This window comes from Antrostomus carolinensis, unplaced genomic scaffold (genome assembly GCF_000700745.2).
Source record: "Antrostomus carolinensis isolate BGI_N321 unplaced genomic scaffold, ASM70074v2 scaffold6272, whole genome shotgun sequence".
NCBI classification, from domain to species: domain Eukaryota; kingdom Metazoa; phylum Chordata; class Aves; order Caprimulgiformes; family Caprimulgidae; genus Antrostomus; species Antrostomus carolinensis.
Genome location: NW_010297488.1, coordinates 30,198 through 45,398, shown reverse-complemented (window position 1 = coordinate 45,398; position 15,201 = coordinate 30,198). Strand labels below are relative to the sequence as shown.

Below are 15,201 nucleotides of genomic sequence, written 5' to 3'. Positions count from 1 at the left end.
TGAACAAAAGATAAAGTTCTACATTTACATCCACTTGTTAAAAGTTATTTGTTTTGTTTTGTATACAAATTTATGTTTGCACTCTCATTGGCTGTACACCTGGGCAGAACATAACAGAAAATGGAACCAACTTGGCTAAATAATATTTCATCACAGAAATAATATTGTTTTGGTAAAAAATTGATAATATTTGTACCACGTAGTTTTCAACTACAGTAGTTTAACCTTTCTGGGACTTAGCAAATCCTAACTTGCTTTGGATAATGTCAAGTATCTACATTCCTTCTAACATTACAGAGCTGTGTGCTTAAATTGATTTGAAGTAATACACACACCAAAGTTGCATTCACAGGGGGATGTGTTTTTACCTATTACTTCATTTGTTCCATATAATTTCCATATGATTCACCATTTGATTTTTGTATACAAAGCAGTATCAGCATTAATTAGTTAAAATTTGTCAGAAATAGATTTTGGAGATAATCAGCAGCATTGTTCCTGCCCCTAAGATTAGCAAAGTCATGATATAAGCAATGACCATGACTGAAAATGGTTTGCACAAAACATGCCACATTTTTTATTTAGACCAAAGTACAGCAACTTCATTTTTAATAAGCATATTAAAACAAGAACATGGACACAATGCAAAGAAAAGATGAAATAAGGAAATTACTAAGAGAAAGTGTCCAATTAAGAATCAAAGTATAGTGTGGTAACGAAAGTAGGAGGAAAAGTAAGATTCTTAGCATCTATCATAAAAACCCATTTTTCCTGCATACTGAAATACCCTAGTGATATATCTGAACACTTGGATGAAAGACTGAGGTTCTGGTCCTTAGACAGAGCAACAGTTCTGAGCTGTAAAGGAACCCAGCAAATTCTACAGGCCTGGACACAAGACCATCTAGTTCTAACTCAGCTAGTATAGAAAATGTAATGCTAAAATATTAATGAAAATAAACAAAAAGAATATTTAACTACACAAAAGAAGTCAGAAAATAGAAATGAATTACCTGTAATCAGTGCCATTCACAGCAGTCCATGTATATGTTCTGTTTCCTTTATCAATATATCTCTACAAAGAGACATTGGTAGAAAAATAAATTATTAACTCTGAAGCTTCAATAAGCGTGTTCTTTTCTTGAAAAATAGTGTTAAATCAAGTACAAATTTGTTGGAATCCTATTCGCTATTTTGTTAAAAGCACAAGTTGAGCTGCAGTTCCTTCACTTAAACATTTTCCAAACTTATATTACGCAAAAGAATCACCTATATCCTTTTTTATTGAATGTTAACTAAAACCAGATAAACATGACCTATCATTTTCCTTTTTAAATTAATTAGGTCTAATGCAAATCTTTTTCTATGTGATTTAAATTTCATAGATGTTCTCTCCTTTATGGATCATTTTGCTGTTAAACTATGAAAACAAAAAAAAAAAATCAATTATAAAAATACTTTGTCGGTAACATTTTAACAAAAAAACCCACCCAGTGTCTGTCCTTTCAGATCACAGTACCACTGATTAAATGTATTTAAATTGAAGTCATGTCTACAGGCACAGCCAGGTAGTCCTGATTGTGTAGGCACCCCATGTTAAAATTACATGTGTTTCTAATCTCATTAGGAGGCTTTCAAATTTGTGAAAAATTTAACATGGAAGTTAATGTTTATTTTTAAATAACTTAATACATTAGCATAAGTGTTACCATTCATTTTCTTTTGGTATGAAAAATGATGTGATAGACACAGTCTCACAGTTCCCCATAGATTTAATCATTAATGCACCTGGCTGACATCCTTTTACTCAATTTTCCACTTTGAAAACTACAAGTTTATGCCAGCTGCAACATATTATTTTACGATCAGACATTTGAAAGTATGCCAGCAATGAAGTCTGTGCAGCTGCTGCACTGCAACATTACAAACATCAGTGAAATGTTCCACAGGTATACTGCTATGTTCTTTGTTTCCCTGCAGTAAAAGTGTGAAAATTACTGTAGTTATAAAAAAAATAGGTGTCTTTTTTGACATTTATTATTTTAAACCTTCTCATTATCTGGGTGCTGCTTTTTAGCACAGCATGACAGTGTAAATAATTTAATAGTAATTTTGGAAAAGAAAAAGAAAAGAAAAAAAAAAAAGATGCACGTATCAGTGTCTAAGGCCATGATATATTTTATATTTAAGTTAAAAAGATGGCTGAAGAGATTCCTATGCAAGCCTATTAATATTTAATAATGGGCCTATACTATAACTTCAGCTCAAGAATAAGCAGACACTTGAACCTAGCACTGGCAGCCCCTCCAAATCAGGCACAGTGCCATGGATTGCTCACCATGTACGTTGGTAAGAGAAAAGCAGTGCCCAAGGTGGGAGGGAAGGAAGAGAACTGGGCAAGAAATCCTGGCAACAAATCCTGTTGCCACTGGCATTATGAACATGCTTGAAAGCAAACTGGCTGAAATCTCCCTTCAAAGATAATCCAGGAGATCACAAATCCTCATATATCTACTCCCATTTACCTCTGCCTACTTCATTACTGAGCAGTCTGAGACCATCTCACCCTCAACTGATCACTGCCAAAGCAAGCTACATACTATTGCAGTTTTTGTGACCCTTCAGTTTTCACTACTGCCCACCCCAGCTGCCCGAATGTGGCAATGCTTTTGTTCCTATGGCATCTTCTCTGTTAGTTGGAAAGCCCCTGAGGCCTTGGGAGACTCCAGTGCACCCCACCCATGCTTGCTACCAGTCCAGTCTCTATGCTGTAGTATGAAGTCATCTCCCAAGACACTGCTGGGGCCAGCTGCAATACAAAAGCAAAGCAATGCAAACTTAAACCAAAAAGCAAAACAAAAAGGACATTAATTTTAAGCCTCAAGACTGCAACTGTCAGTTCAGAGCAACTGACCACATGAGCCCTCTTTATAAGAAAATATATTAAGCTATCAAGTCCTAAGTGATGCATGGCTCAGGCACGGCCCGTGGTCTGAAGCAGCTTTATTCTGGCTCTAGCAGCCTGGAGCTGGGAGGGTGTAATGACTTGAAGCAGTCACCATTGCCAGCCATGTCCGGCTGCTCCCTTCTTCTCTCAGAGACGTCCAAGTAGAGAAAGAAATCTTGGCCCATGACGCTTGGGAAGGTGAGGGAGATTAAATTAATTGGACACTTGAAGCATCTGGGATCAAAAGGTTTGGTATATTCTATTCAAATACAGATTGTGGTCTGGGCTGCACATAACTGACACTGAAGGACACCACATTCACCCACCGCCCCCCACCTTGATGCCTTGGCTGACTCCAGCTTCTGCAAGTGTAAATGCTTCCCCTCCCTCCTTCTTTGGGCAAACAGTTGCAGGACCAGTAGATTCAGGTCTTTTTTACTAGGCAGCCTGAGATGTCTTCAACAACTTTGCCATGAATGCAATTTCTTGTATAACCCCAATGGTGTTTTTGTATTTTTGTAACCTTCTAATCACCCCTTTCCTAACCACCTATGTAGAGCCCTTTTCACCCATAGGCTTGAAAGGAAGATCCTTAAACAAAGCAACACCACAAGTCTGGAAATGTCTCAGAGTTCCTCCCTTCAGGAGCAGCTTATCCCCAGTGCAGATGCCAGCAGGACTTTGGACTCTCCAACAGCAGGTCAGGAATGACCCAGTCTCCCTTCAGAACAGGGGGATAGGCTGGTGGCTTCCTAGGCAGGATGGGCTCCTGAAACAGGTGAGGTAGGATTGACATCAGGTGGGGCTTACCCTCCCTGTCCCAGGAAGGCCCTATTCATTCACCATCCTCGAACAGTAGAACCATACAGGAAAAGGTACATTTTTTTTACACAGCAGGATTTCCCCATAGATTGTAAAGTGAGCTTTATAGTGAGAAAGCACAAAACGGAGTCCTGGCAGAAAGCAAAGGTACTGCTGGTACAGGTATCTGCTTTCAAAGAACATGGGAAGAGGTGAAAAACAGCGTGAAGTCATATACAGAGAAGGAGTGCGGGCATATTTAAAGAGATCATGGGACTCCACAAGTTCAAGGACCATACCTTACAGGCACACTTTGCACCTGAACAATGTAAGTGTATAAGGCCTGAGTTAAGTTGACCTCCCTCATAGAGACTAAAGTAGGAAAGTATGACTCTACTGCCTACATGATTACATGATCATCATTTTCACCATCTTTCAGCTAAGATCGTCTACAGTTACATTTATCTGCCCTCAATGAAGCTGAGGTTCTGTTCTTAGGAAAAGGGTCTATAAGGTTCTACATTTTCTGAATAGGGTATCAGAAGTATGACAGTGCCCAACACTGAAACAAATTCCCTTGACTCTGTAATATAATAAAATACTATGACAACCTTTCCACAACAAATTTACAATCTTGTTAGCAAGGAATTGAATTACCATACAGATTTTGATCTCTCTCCTCACAGGCGGACACACATGCAAGTAAAGTACTGATCTCCTTAATGACACCTATAGCTCAGGAATAAAAAATGCCTCTGATGAATTTGATGGATTTGTACAGCTGTGAAGATCTTGAGCATGGCTTCCTGTCCTTATTTGCACTCCTTTTAAATTACACTATCAGGAGAAACAATTTTGTCAAATCCAGTGAAGATACTAAGAGGCTGGGGAATGGTCATGAAAAGTCCAGGTCTGGAGTCCTCAGTACAGAAAAGATACGGACCTGTTTGAGTGGGTCCAAAGGAGGGCCACAAAAATGATCAGAGGGATGAAACACCTCTCCTATGAGGAAAGGCTGAAAGAGTTGGGGTTGTTCAGCCTGGAGAAGAGAATGATCCAGGGAGACCTTATTACAGCTGTTCAATACTTGAAGGGGGCCTATAGGAAAGATGGGGACAAACTTTTTAGCAGCGTCTGTAGCAATAGGACAAGGGGTCATGGTCTTAAACTAAAAGAGGGTAGATTTACACCAGATGTAAGGAAGAAATTTTTTATAATGAGAGTGGTGAAACACTGGAACAGGTTGCCCAGAGAAGTGGTAGAAGCCCCATCCCTGGAAACATTCAAGGTCAGGCTGGACAGGGCTTTGAGAAACCTGATCTAGTTGAAGATGTCCCTGCTCATTGCAGGGGGATTGGACTAGATGATCTTCGGAGGTCCCTTCCAATCCAAACTATTCTATGACTCTCTGTTTCTAAGTATGTTCCCAAAGGTCTGTTGTGGAACCATGAACTTGACACTGTGAAATCACAGCATGGATGAATGATCAAGACATGTTTCAGAAAATTCAGCTCTATTTTCAGCCTCATCTAGCAAAGACAACATGTGCATTGCCACGGATTTTCACCCATGAAGATAAGTAAGTTTATAGCATGTTTAATGTATAAATAGACCAGGAGTATTAAATATTTTTTTCTGTATGAAAATGAGAATAAATATATAAGAATCTTCTCTTAATGCAGAATTAAGTCAGAGGACAGCAATAGGAGCTGCTCAGTATTGGGTGTCACTTAGTGTAATCTCGCCAAAATTTTAAAAAGAGCTTAAAAGTTGCTACTGTCTATTACACAATGGATGGAATATAAGGAATAAGCTGTTTGTAACAGAATAAAAACCCCCTTAACCCTGAGGCCTGATTTCCTATCAATTTAACTTGATTAGATTGAGTAGCATAAGCCTTGTGAGAAGGAGGAACTTTTCACTGGAACATTCTGCCATTTAAGTACATTTGAGATCTCCAAGTTACAGGAGATCAACAGGAGAGGGCAGCTAATACTACACATGAAAAATTAACTGCACATTCCCAAGCAGTTCTGCCAAGTACCGTTACGGTGTGCTTATATGTGTAAGGATTGTGTAGTTTATGTTATATTTTCTTCACGTTCTTCTGCTAAATCATTAAATTAGCTATCTTCAGGCTGTTTTATACTCAAAGTAAAACAATTTCAAAAAGCTGTTGTAGAACTGTAACTGTGGGGCATAATCTGGAAAGAACTGCTCCTTTGGCACACCAGTCATGATTTCTTCTCATTAAGGTTCCCAGGAAGTAGAGCATACATGTAAGGATCCATATAAAATTGCTAGTAAACAATAACAATCTTTATCAGGAATGAGCACTTTGGACAAGAAAATAACGAACTCAAGAAGTTGTTCAGAAAGCAGAAGTATGTAATAGAGCTGTAAGATGAATTTGCTTATCCCAAATAATCTTCATTTATGGCATATAAATATTATATTTTTTCTGACTATTTTCTTCCCATTCACCCACAATATAAACTACAAAACCCATCGTCATACATCTCGGCAAGCAAATTAACTACTTTGTTTTGAGATTCAAACACAGAAGTAGGCTGCGCCCATTTCCTGGTGAACAAAGTGTAAGTCCTCATCAACAGCTGCCTGATTAATGATGCGCCAAAGAAACCGAGAAACAAAACAATTCTTCTTTTCATAAGTACATAATTTCTTTTACTATAAGCCAGTCAAACTAGCAAATCTAGAGGAAAAAATGATACAAACTGACATTACAAAATAATTTTACCATTTCACAGTATTTTTCTGGTTTTGTTTGTTCCTGTAAATGTAATTGCCTCTGTTCCTATCTTACCTCATCTTGGGACTTGACCAGTGTTTCAAATGTTTTTTCTCCACTTTCTCCATCTATCATTTTTTTCCGAATCTATTGGCAAGGAAGGAAGGAAGGGAAAAAAAAAAAAAATAAGGTGTTGCATGTATAACATATATATATATACACTATTTCATATAAAATATATAATATAAAATATTTATAAAATACAGTATTTCATAAAACCACAGAAAATGGTAAAATGGTAATGCATATGGAAGTCATAGCTCTTAAAAAAAAAAAAAAAAGGTTAAGTTAACAACTTTCAGACTTTTCAAATTAGAAGTTGCTTTATCCAAATATATACTGACTCAGTAGAGTTATGAAGCAACAACTCTGGTATACTTTGTACAACATGACCATCCCATAAAACCCCTTGATGCTGGGCACTAGAGAGACTAGGTATTCTATGCGGATGAAGAGGAGTTTTGTCTAGCATATTTTCTGCTTCCCAGCACATCCATGTGATTCTGGAAGCAGCAGTGATTCACAAAAACATTGTTTATACAAGTCTGAGAGTAATTCCTCTCTGAAGCAGGAATTTCAAATAAACTTAAGGCAGAATTTAACATATGCCAATAGTGTCATTATTAAAGAACAATTTCAAATAAAGTCAAAAAATAGGTTAAAAAAAGTAAAATGTTTTAAACCCCTCCATTTTATTTCACAAAAATATCAAATTATTTTATAAAAAATTGTTTTCTGAAGGTATTACAAAATTATCAACTGAAAAATATACAGAGGAATTAACTTGTTATCATCACTTAACTATTTATCAGTTCTCTCTCTCACCACATCAATAAGCTTGCATTAGTAAGAGATAGGGAAGTACTTTTAAAATATTTCAGGCAATATATTAATATTCTGTTAAAAACTGTACTGTTCTGAAAAACTTACAAGCCCCCTCTCCAGGAATTGCCACTTAATGACAAAGAATTATTTAAATAGCAATCACGGTGTATTTCAAAATGAGAGGAATATAATGCATTGTCCTTGCCTATGAATAATAATAGTTCTCAATTTGTTTCATTTTAACTTAATCTGTCTATAAAGTCATAATCTTGACAAAGTTAAAATTCAAATTTATTGTGAAATAGATTGTCATCCAAAATCTAGAACATTTATTGCTTTTCAGTTATTATAGAGTGAAATACAAGCAGCAGAAGTACTAAGAAACGAGGTAATCTCACCTCAACTTTAATATCATTTTCCAATTCAGCATCTAGAAAATCCAGCGTAACAGGCTCCTGGGATTTAGGATTCTGAAGCAGAAGATATTGTATATTCAAATAATAAAGACAGAGTACTGTAATGTTACAAATCATTCTAATCCCTTCATTTCTAAGTTACCTAACTGGGTTTACTTACCCATCTATTTTAATCTCTTACAGCATGATGAATTACTAGTGGTTCTTTATCATTTATTTTATTTTATTTGATAGAGAGCTTAACTGGATAAGTGAAAATAAAATTAACACTAATGGCTAGTGTCCACCCACAGTCTTTCATGTTTGGGGCTCATGCTGGGAAGCTGCTGGTATGTCACAGACTGTAAGGGTGGGAGAAGACGCATCAGAAGAAGAATCAGATACGAACCTCTCATTAGGTGTCCTGACTCTGAGAAGGGAGAGGGAAATTTGGGAGAGTTTTCCAGCTCACTGGTAAGATGGGATAATTGTACTGTTTTGCAATTTTGCCAAAAGCAGACCTCAGACTTGCTGTTACGATGGGGGAATGGACTGCAGCTCAAGATTCAAAGAGGCAGCAACTATAATAAAGGATTTCTTTATTATAAGAAAATAAAAATCACATTTATTTTCAGCATTACAGGACTTCCCTGAGCACCTTGAAGTTTTGAATGCATTTCTCTTGACATCAGTACTGTTATCTCAGTTTAAGAGATGGAAACCTGTAGAACAGAAATACTGTGACCCAGCAGCTTCAACACCTAAGGAATGTACATTGACATCAACCCTTGATTGTGAAGCAGAGAGAATTTTGGTGGTCTGCATCTATAGTAGCCCTGGTCCCATAGGAGTATGGGAAGATCATTGTAGCTCTACTGAACTAGCTCAGACCACCCTCCAGTCTCTGCTCCTTTCTCAGTTGCAGTCAGCATTTACTTGGACAGAGCCATCTTCTGTACAAGCTGTTAGGAATCCAACCTCCTTTTTTTTTTTTTTTTTTTTTTTTTTTTTTTTTTTTTTTTTTTTTTTGAGTAATTTTGGCTAAGCTCCATTGACTATATTATGTGTGATGTAAAAATACTCAATCCTCATCATTAAGTAGTTATTTAATTAACCCACCTAACAAAGGATCTTTAGAAAAAAGAGTATTGCGATATATTATTTATACCATTTAAATCTAATTTACAATAGAAGATTTTAAAAGTCCAGTTTTTTTTTTTTTTGCCTTCATATAATAGTCTGGAGTATTAAGAGCTTAACAGTAGTCCTTATTTTCAAAACTAGTATAGAAGGGTGTTAGAAGATGAAAGACTATTCCTTCATATTCTTGAGGAACAAATGTCCATGTTACTGGGTATATGAAATCACTCCTTTTCTTAGCAAGTAAGACTTACTGTCTGCTAAGAGAAAAGACAATAAACTTATTCCCATAAAAAGAATATGCACTAAAAAGATTTCAGGCAAAGATTCCGGATATTTCTTTTAAAAGTCTACTGATAACTTCAAATACATTTTAATGCTCCTATTTATATAGGATAGGTAAAACTACTAACTTTAGTATAATAGCACTAACATTTGTTCTCTACTAATTAAAAAAAATTAATTATTGTTATGCACTTGCTTTTTTTCTCCCTAACAAATCCACACTCTCAAAATAAATAGTAAATGCTAAAAAGTAAAAATAAATTTAAAAATACATTTTCTTACATGCAATGGATAATGAATAGCATGGTCAAACCCAAAGAGCATGCATGAAGGCATTGGCATGGCAGAGGAGGCATTTGTGAAGTTCAAATTCCATTCCAATACACAAAGGAACAGAGAAAAAAAGAAATGGTTAAAAAAAGGGAAACAAAAGCCATCACATCAAATCAAGGTCAATATCTATTTCAAATGATAACCTGGGCTAGCCATAGTTAAGGAGTCCCAAAGACAAAATAGTCAACTTTAACTGTCTGTCAAAATTCAAGTATGCATTAACTGTTTGCTCTTGTTCTTTTAAAGACTTACATTATATCATCACACATTCTTTATAAGGTATTTATTAATGACTTTTAATTGCTTAAGAAACTAAGCATAGATACATTATGTATTGTGCCTGACGCACAAAGAAGTCCATGTAAATTAGAACAGAAAATTCCTAGCCCCGTATTTTAAATGGAAGACTATTTTCCCCACTATGTCTTTTTCCCCCAAGAATGTTTTTAGCAGTATTTGGGCTCCAGAATTTTTTATTCCAAGGTTGCCATTTAGTGGGGTTTATTCCAAGCCATGAAGAAACAAACTTACTGTTCAGTTTGCTCTTCTCTTTAACCAGTCATGCACGTGACATGACTAGAATAAGCACACCACCACCACATTTACCAGCATAACTTAACAAAACAAAACAGAAGTAAATCACTAGCAACAAAGCATGCAAATAAAAGGAATGCAATCCATTTTCAGCATGACAAATAAAGGCAAAGATCTATTACTTAAATGACAAATCAAGAAGGAAACAAAGAAAGAAAGAACTGGTGCAGCAATGTAAAAAAAAAAAAAAGGGTCATTGAAATGTAATTGTTGTGTGTCTTGGGAGGTCAGTATTCTCACAAATTCTATGGAAGTCTTCTTTGGAGTGAATTTCAGGAGCCTAATTCCTACTCATACCTGCACTACTAATGAAGATACAGGCTTCTAGGCTTTTTAAATAAATTATGGTAAGAAGGTAGCAAAACCCTGGGCCCCAGTGGGAGACCTGAGCATCTTGAGTTGGTGGAAGCCCAGAGCCACACCTCCCTGGGCAGCCAGCACATCCAGGCAAAACCAGCAACAGCCAAATTGTACCACAGCATGCTGAGGGGAGAAAAAAGTGCTCAGAAAAATTGAGGGGTTTTTTTATGTTCCAGTGCTGCTTCCTCCAGTGCATAAACAAAAAAATCTAGCCCAGAGGTGGTCTTCTAGATGTGGCATAAACACAGCTACTCAAGGCTCAGTGAAATCACTGAATTGAATTAGGTCAGGATTTTACACCATGTTTTACTGGTACTGTTATGCAAGTCACTGGTTTTGCATTACATATTCCCATATGTCTAAGAAATTAACAATTTTGTTATTTTACTAGTTGCACCCAATTTTGTTATTTTACTAGTCACACAGTTAATATATTTCTTTAAAGATTTTAAAGTTTTCATTAAGTGTTTTCTGCTCAAGGACTGCGTTACATAAATTACTAATTTCCTTTTCATTGTTCACATAATGGTAGCTAATCCTCTGGAGTTATGTTTGCCAAATTGAAAAATCTGGTGTAAATAGCAGCTAAAACATATGCCCTACTCTGACTTCCCCAGGAAAAAAAAAGAACAGTTCAGTCGAATTCTGTGCTGTTATACAGCATACAGTGTACAATAAAACTCAGCAACAAAGCTGTACGAATGATCTGCTCTTGACTCTGGGTTTATGCAAGTGAAGCCAGCACAAGTAGTCTCTCTTTTTTCCCCAGTCTTCAAATTCATTTCAAAATCTGAAGAATATTTTTTACAGGACGGCTCTAATTAACACCTATTAGTAAAGCACCATAATTTAATGGAACGCCCTTCACTACAGCCAATAACATGTTTTCTATTATTTAAACAAGGAAGGATGCAAGCTTCATGCTTTGGAAGCTGTTTGTCAATGTAAACAGTTCTCTAGTTAGATTTTTCCTAGTAAGCAGAGCAGAAGCTTTCTAATTGTATTTCCAGGTCTAGGCATTCTAATGCACTAATCACCTCCATCCAAAGTTACCTGTACATTGGGTCTCCTTTTTCTCAATTTAACTTTTGGTATGCCCACACCAATTTGCTGAAGCAACAAAAAAGCAGTAATTTGTATTTTTACACTATTAGCAAAGAGCCTACTTATAGAATGGAATTCTTCCCTCAACATCTATACTCTCCAGTGCACATTTACTGGAAGCAGAAACGAGCCTTCATTCCGATCAAGAGTTCTGAGCTGTCAGAATTACACACAGCTTTTGACTAAGGAAATAAAAACAGATATATGTTAAGTGATGTGACTTAAGCTGACAGAGAGCTCTTCCTCCCACATACTCTGACAGACTTGAAATAGAGAATAGAGAAGAGTCTCACTTTTTGTTTACTGTTATATCTGCTCTTAAAACCATCTCCTCTTATATTTCTTTCAAAACTGTAAACCATAAGACAAAATACTGGACCCTACTGAAGGTACCTAGAGTTTTAGAACTACCGTTAAATTGATTTTGATCAGAAACATAATGAAAATGAAGAAAAGAATGCTAATCTTCACAACATACTCATAAATTGAATTATTTACTGCTTTCAAACCTTATCTAAGTAAGACTAAACTTGTTAACACATGCTTAATGCACTCACTTCAGTGACTATGTTTATTTGGTGGGGTATCCCCCCCCGTTCTCTCCCAGGACAGTGGGTAAAATACATACACATACACACAGACACACACAGAAAATTGGAAGAAAACCATAAAAATAAGCATTTGTTTAAAAATGTAATATAACTAAGTACACAAATTTGAAAAAAAAAAGTCTTTTAAGCAGTTTAAAACTATATTAAACTGAAAGTTCAAAAATAAGTTTTCCTGTGTTATGCTTTGACATAGTATTTGTGTGCCATAAGAAAAAGATGGGAAAGTTCTTACAATTTTTAATCCTTTTAATCCAATTTTGAACCTGCCTTTTACATTTTCGCAGTTGTGCAATGACTTTACAAGTTCTGAATTTCTGGAAGCTTTTTTTGTGAGATGATATTGCAAGACAATTTATTTAAATATTAATTATGTTGAACCAGTTTTGATTTGAGGTAACAGATTTTCAGAAGGAAAGCAGAAGACATTCAGAAGAAGGGATAATTGGAAGTTTAATACACCCTCACCTTTTCAAAGGTAAAGATGTAGTTATGTTTTAGTTTACATCTATTGAAAAATTGCTGGCAAAGAGGGTTAAGATGTTGTTTGTTAATAAGTTAACGGCTATCAGGAGGTTGAACTAAAATTAATATGACAGGTTATAGAAAATCCATGAGTTCTAAATACATCTGTCTTTGTAGTGTACCTTAGTTTTAAAACGTAGTTCTTGTATCAGTCTGAATAGCATGCACCACCCCTAACAAACTGGGAGTGAAAAAGTCTATCTGTGTAACTGTTAACAACAACAATAACAATAATAATAATGCATACACTTCATATTACATTTAGACATTATTCTACAACATAAAACATATCACTTATAAAATATCCTTTTTTGAATATACTCTAAATCAAACATTTGAGCAGTATGTGAAAACAACTCTGGACTTCCATATCCTTTTAAGTAGAAAACCACACAGAGAAACCATGACAGTTAGTTTCCTAATAATCCATCTAAAGCTGCCTAGATTTAGTTGGGATGAGCTGAGTTTTTACACCCTTTAACAAAGGTTCTTTATTCTCCAGTGTTACAAGTTTATACTGCAGTATAATAGCAAATTGAGACAAACTGAATCTATATCCATCAATTCCTCACAAGATTGTGCCTACAATGAGAATACTACATAGCTTCATTTTATATTCCTTCTGTTAACATTTTATATTACTTGTTGCATTTGCATATAAGGAAAAGGTAAATAGACCACTTGTCATCATCTCAGTTCCTAATAATCTCTAATGAAGAAAAGATTCAGTCAGTAATAATGCATATATTTATCTCAGAATAATTCCCTAAGCAAAATCATAAATTCAAATTTTCATTTTTAAACACATAAAAACCTAATGCATATATTGAGAAATGGAATTCCATCTGAATTATGAAGACCATATAAAAACATTTTTTCTTTTTTTTTTCTTTTCTGTTTAAAAGGATTCTTTTAAAATAAATCAAAAGGGATAGTCAATCAAAAGTTTAGATGAAGTTATACTTTCTTTTCTTCAGAAGCATCTTTTTTTTCTTTTTCCTTTTGTTATACACTTTGCAAAGGATTTCAAACATATTCATTACTTCACCAGGAAATTAATTCACAATTCCCTTAGCTTAAGAATTAAATGAATCACTAAAATATGTAGACAAATTCTTAATTTTTCTCTACCTTTGACAGTTAAAGATGGTGAAGCACTGAAAAGGGAATCTGCTATCCCTCTAGTAACTATGATAGGACTTTCTGGTGAAGAAACAAGGGAGGATAGTTGCACAGCCAAGAGGTCAAGGACTTGCTGCTATTCTGCCACAGGAACATGTCTGGGAGGAATAAAGTGATGGATATGCATCCAATTTACAAAAAGCCCCAGTATTTCCATGCCTAAAGGCACCAAATACAGGCTTCCATTAGTTAAGAATTTTCTTTAGTATACTAAGTGCAAAAAAATAACTTAGGATTAGGGTGCCTTACTAGCTTTATTTGTCTGTCTGTTTACAGCTTGCATTTATCTTGGACATATATTGCTCCAATCATCTTAATAAGAAATTTTAATATTGACTACTGAACTACATGGATATATTGTTTGATCTTCAATACTTATAGTGATTCTTTATTATTTCTCACTTTTTATCTGTAAATAATCCATATATTCCTCTCAATCTGTAATGATTTTTTTTTTATTTTTAGTTAGTTAATTTTAAATTTAGTCTTTTATATAATGCTGCATTTGTGCACTATGAACTCATGAAACAAAATTTGCTGAAAATATCTTTCTAATGTAATTAAAATACAAACTTTTTCAAATATTCCATTAAACAGAAGTTAGTTTGACATGGAGAAACCCTTCCCTAAAACAGACATATAAGTTCTGATTTCAGAAAAAAAATCATCCATTCATGTTGAAATGTCTCATCAAAGCCAGGGAGGTAACTTATTTAAGAGCATACATATAATGTAGGAGTCCCCACAGAGCCAGGACTACAGTTAATGGATATAAAGCCAAACTCAAATTTTGGGTTTAAATTTTCCTGAAATTGAGGAAAGTTGCATCCTAATCACTAAAAAATCTAGCATTCTGGGAAATTTTTAAAGAGTGCCCAGCCAGAACCATCCCAACTCTGCAGCTCGGCTTTCAGCTCTGGTAAACAGAAAATAAGCAAATAAGCAAATATGAAAATGCGATAAATATATATTGTGTTTGCCCCTGATTTCTCTTGTTTTGAAAGTATGGAAGTTTCAATTTCTGAAATGAGAAAGCATCACAAAATAAACATATGCACTAGTAAACACCTGAGAGTTTGCTTCGAGAACTTCTTATAACACAGTACAAGTTCTTCACAATGATATTACAAGTACCACTAGTTGTTTTTATATTAATAAGTATACTGAAACACTAATTTCACATACAAAAATGTATGCCTAAAACATACATACTTTTTATTTTATTGATAACCAAATTCAATACAAGGCAACGTTTGTCTTTGTGCTAACTAAAGCAGATTAATCCAGACA

The 15,201-nt window shown here is 35.1% G+C and overlaps 1 protein-coding gene across 1 annotated transcript in view; it reads right to left on the bottom strand.

Moving 5' to 3' along the window:
• The window catches only part of CACNA2D1 (calcium voltage-gated channel auxiliary subunit alpha2delta 1), a gene marked incomplete at its 5' end in the record, with an annotated part of 76,947 nt that overhangs the window by 31,720 nt on the left and 30,026 nt on the right, over window positions 1–15,201 (bottom strand). Inside the window, 4 exons of the mRNA XM_029083531.1 lie at window positions 1,014–1,075; window positions 6,576–6,647; window positions 7,784–7,855; window positions 11,546–11,602. Coding sequence (XP_028939364.1) covers window positions 1,014–1,075; window positions 6,576–6,647; window positions 7,784–7,855; window positions 11,546–11,602 — 263 coding nt within the window. The remainder of the gene's footprint in view (window positions 1–1,013; window positions 1,076–6,575; window positions 6,648–7,783; window positions 7,856–11,545; window positions 11,603–15,201) is intronic.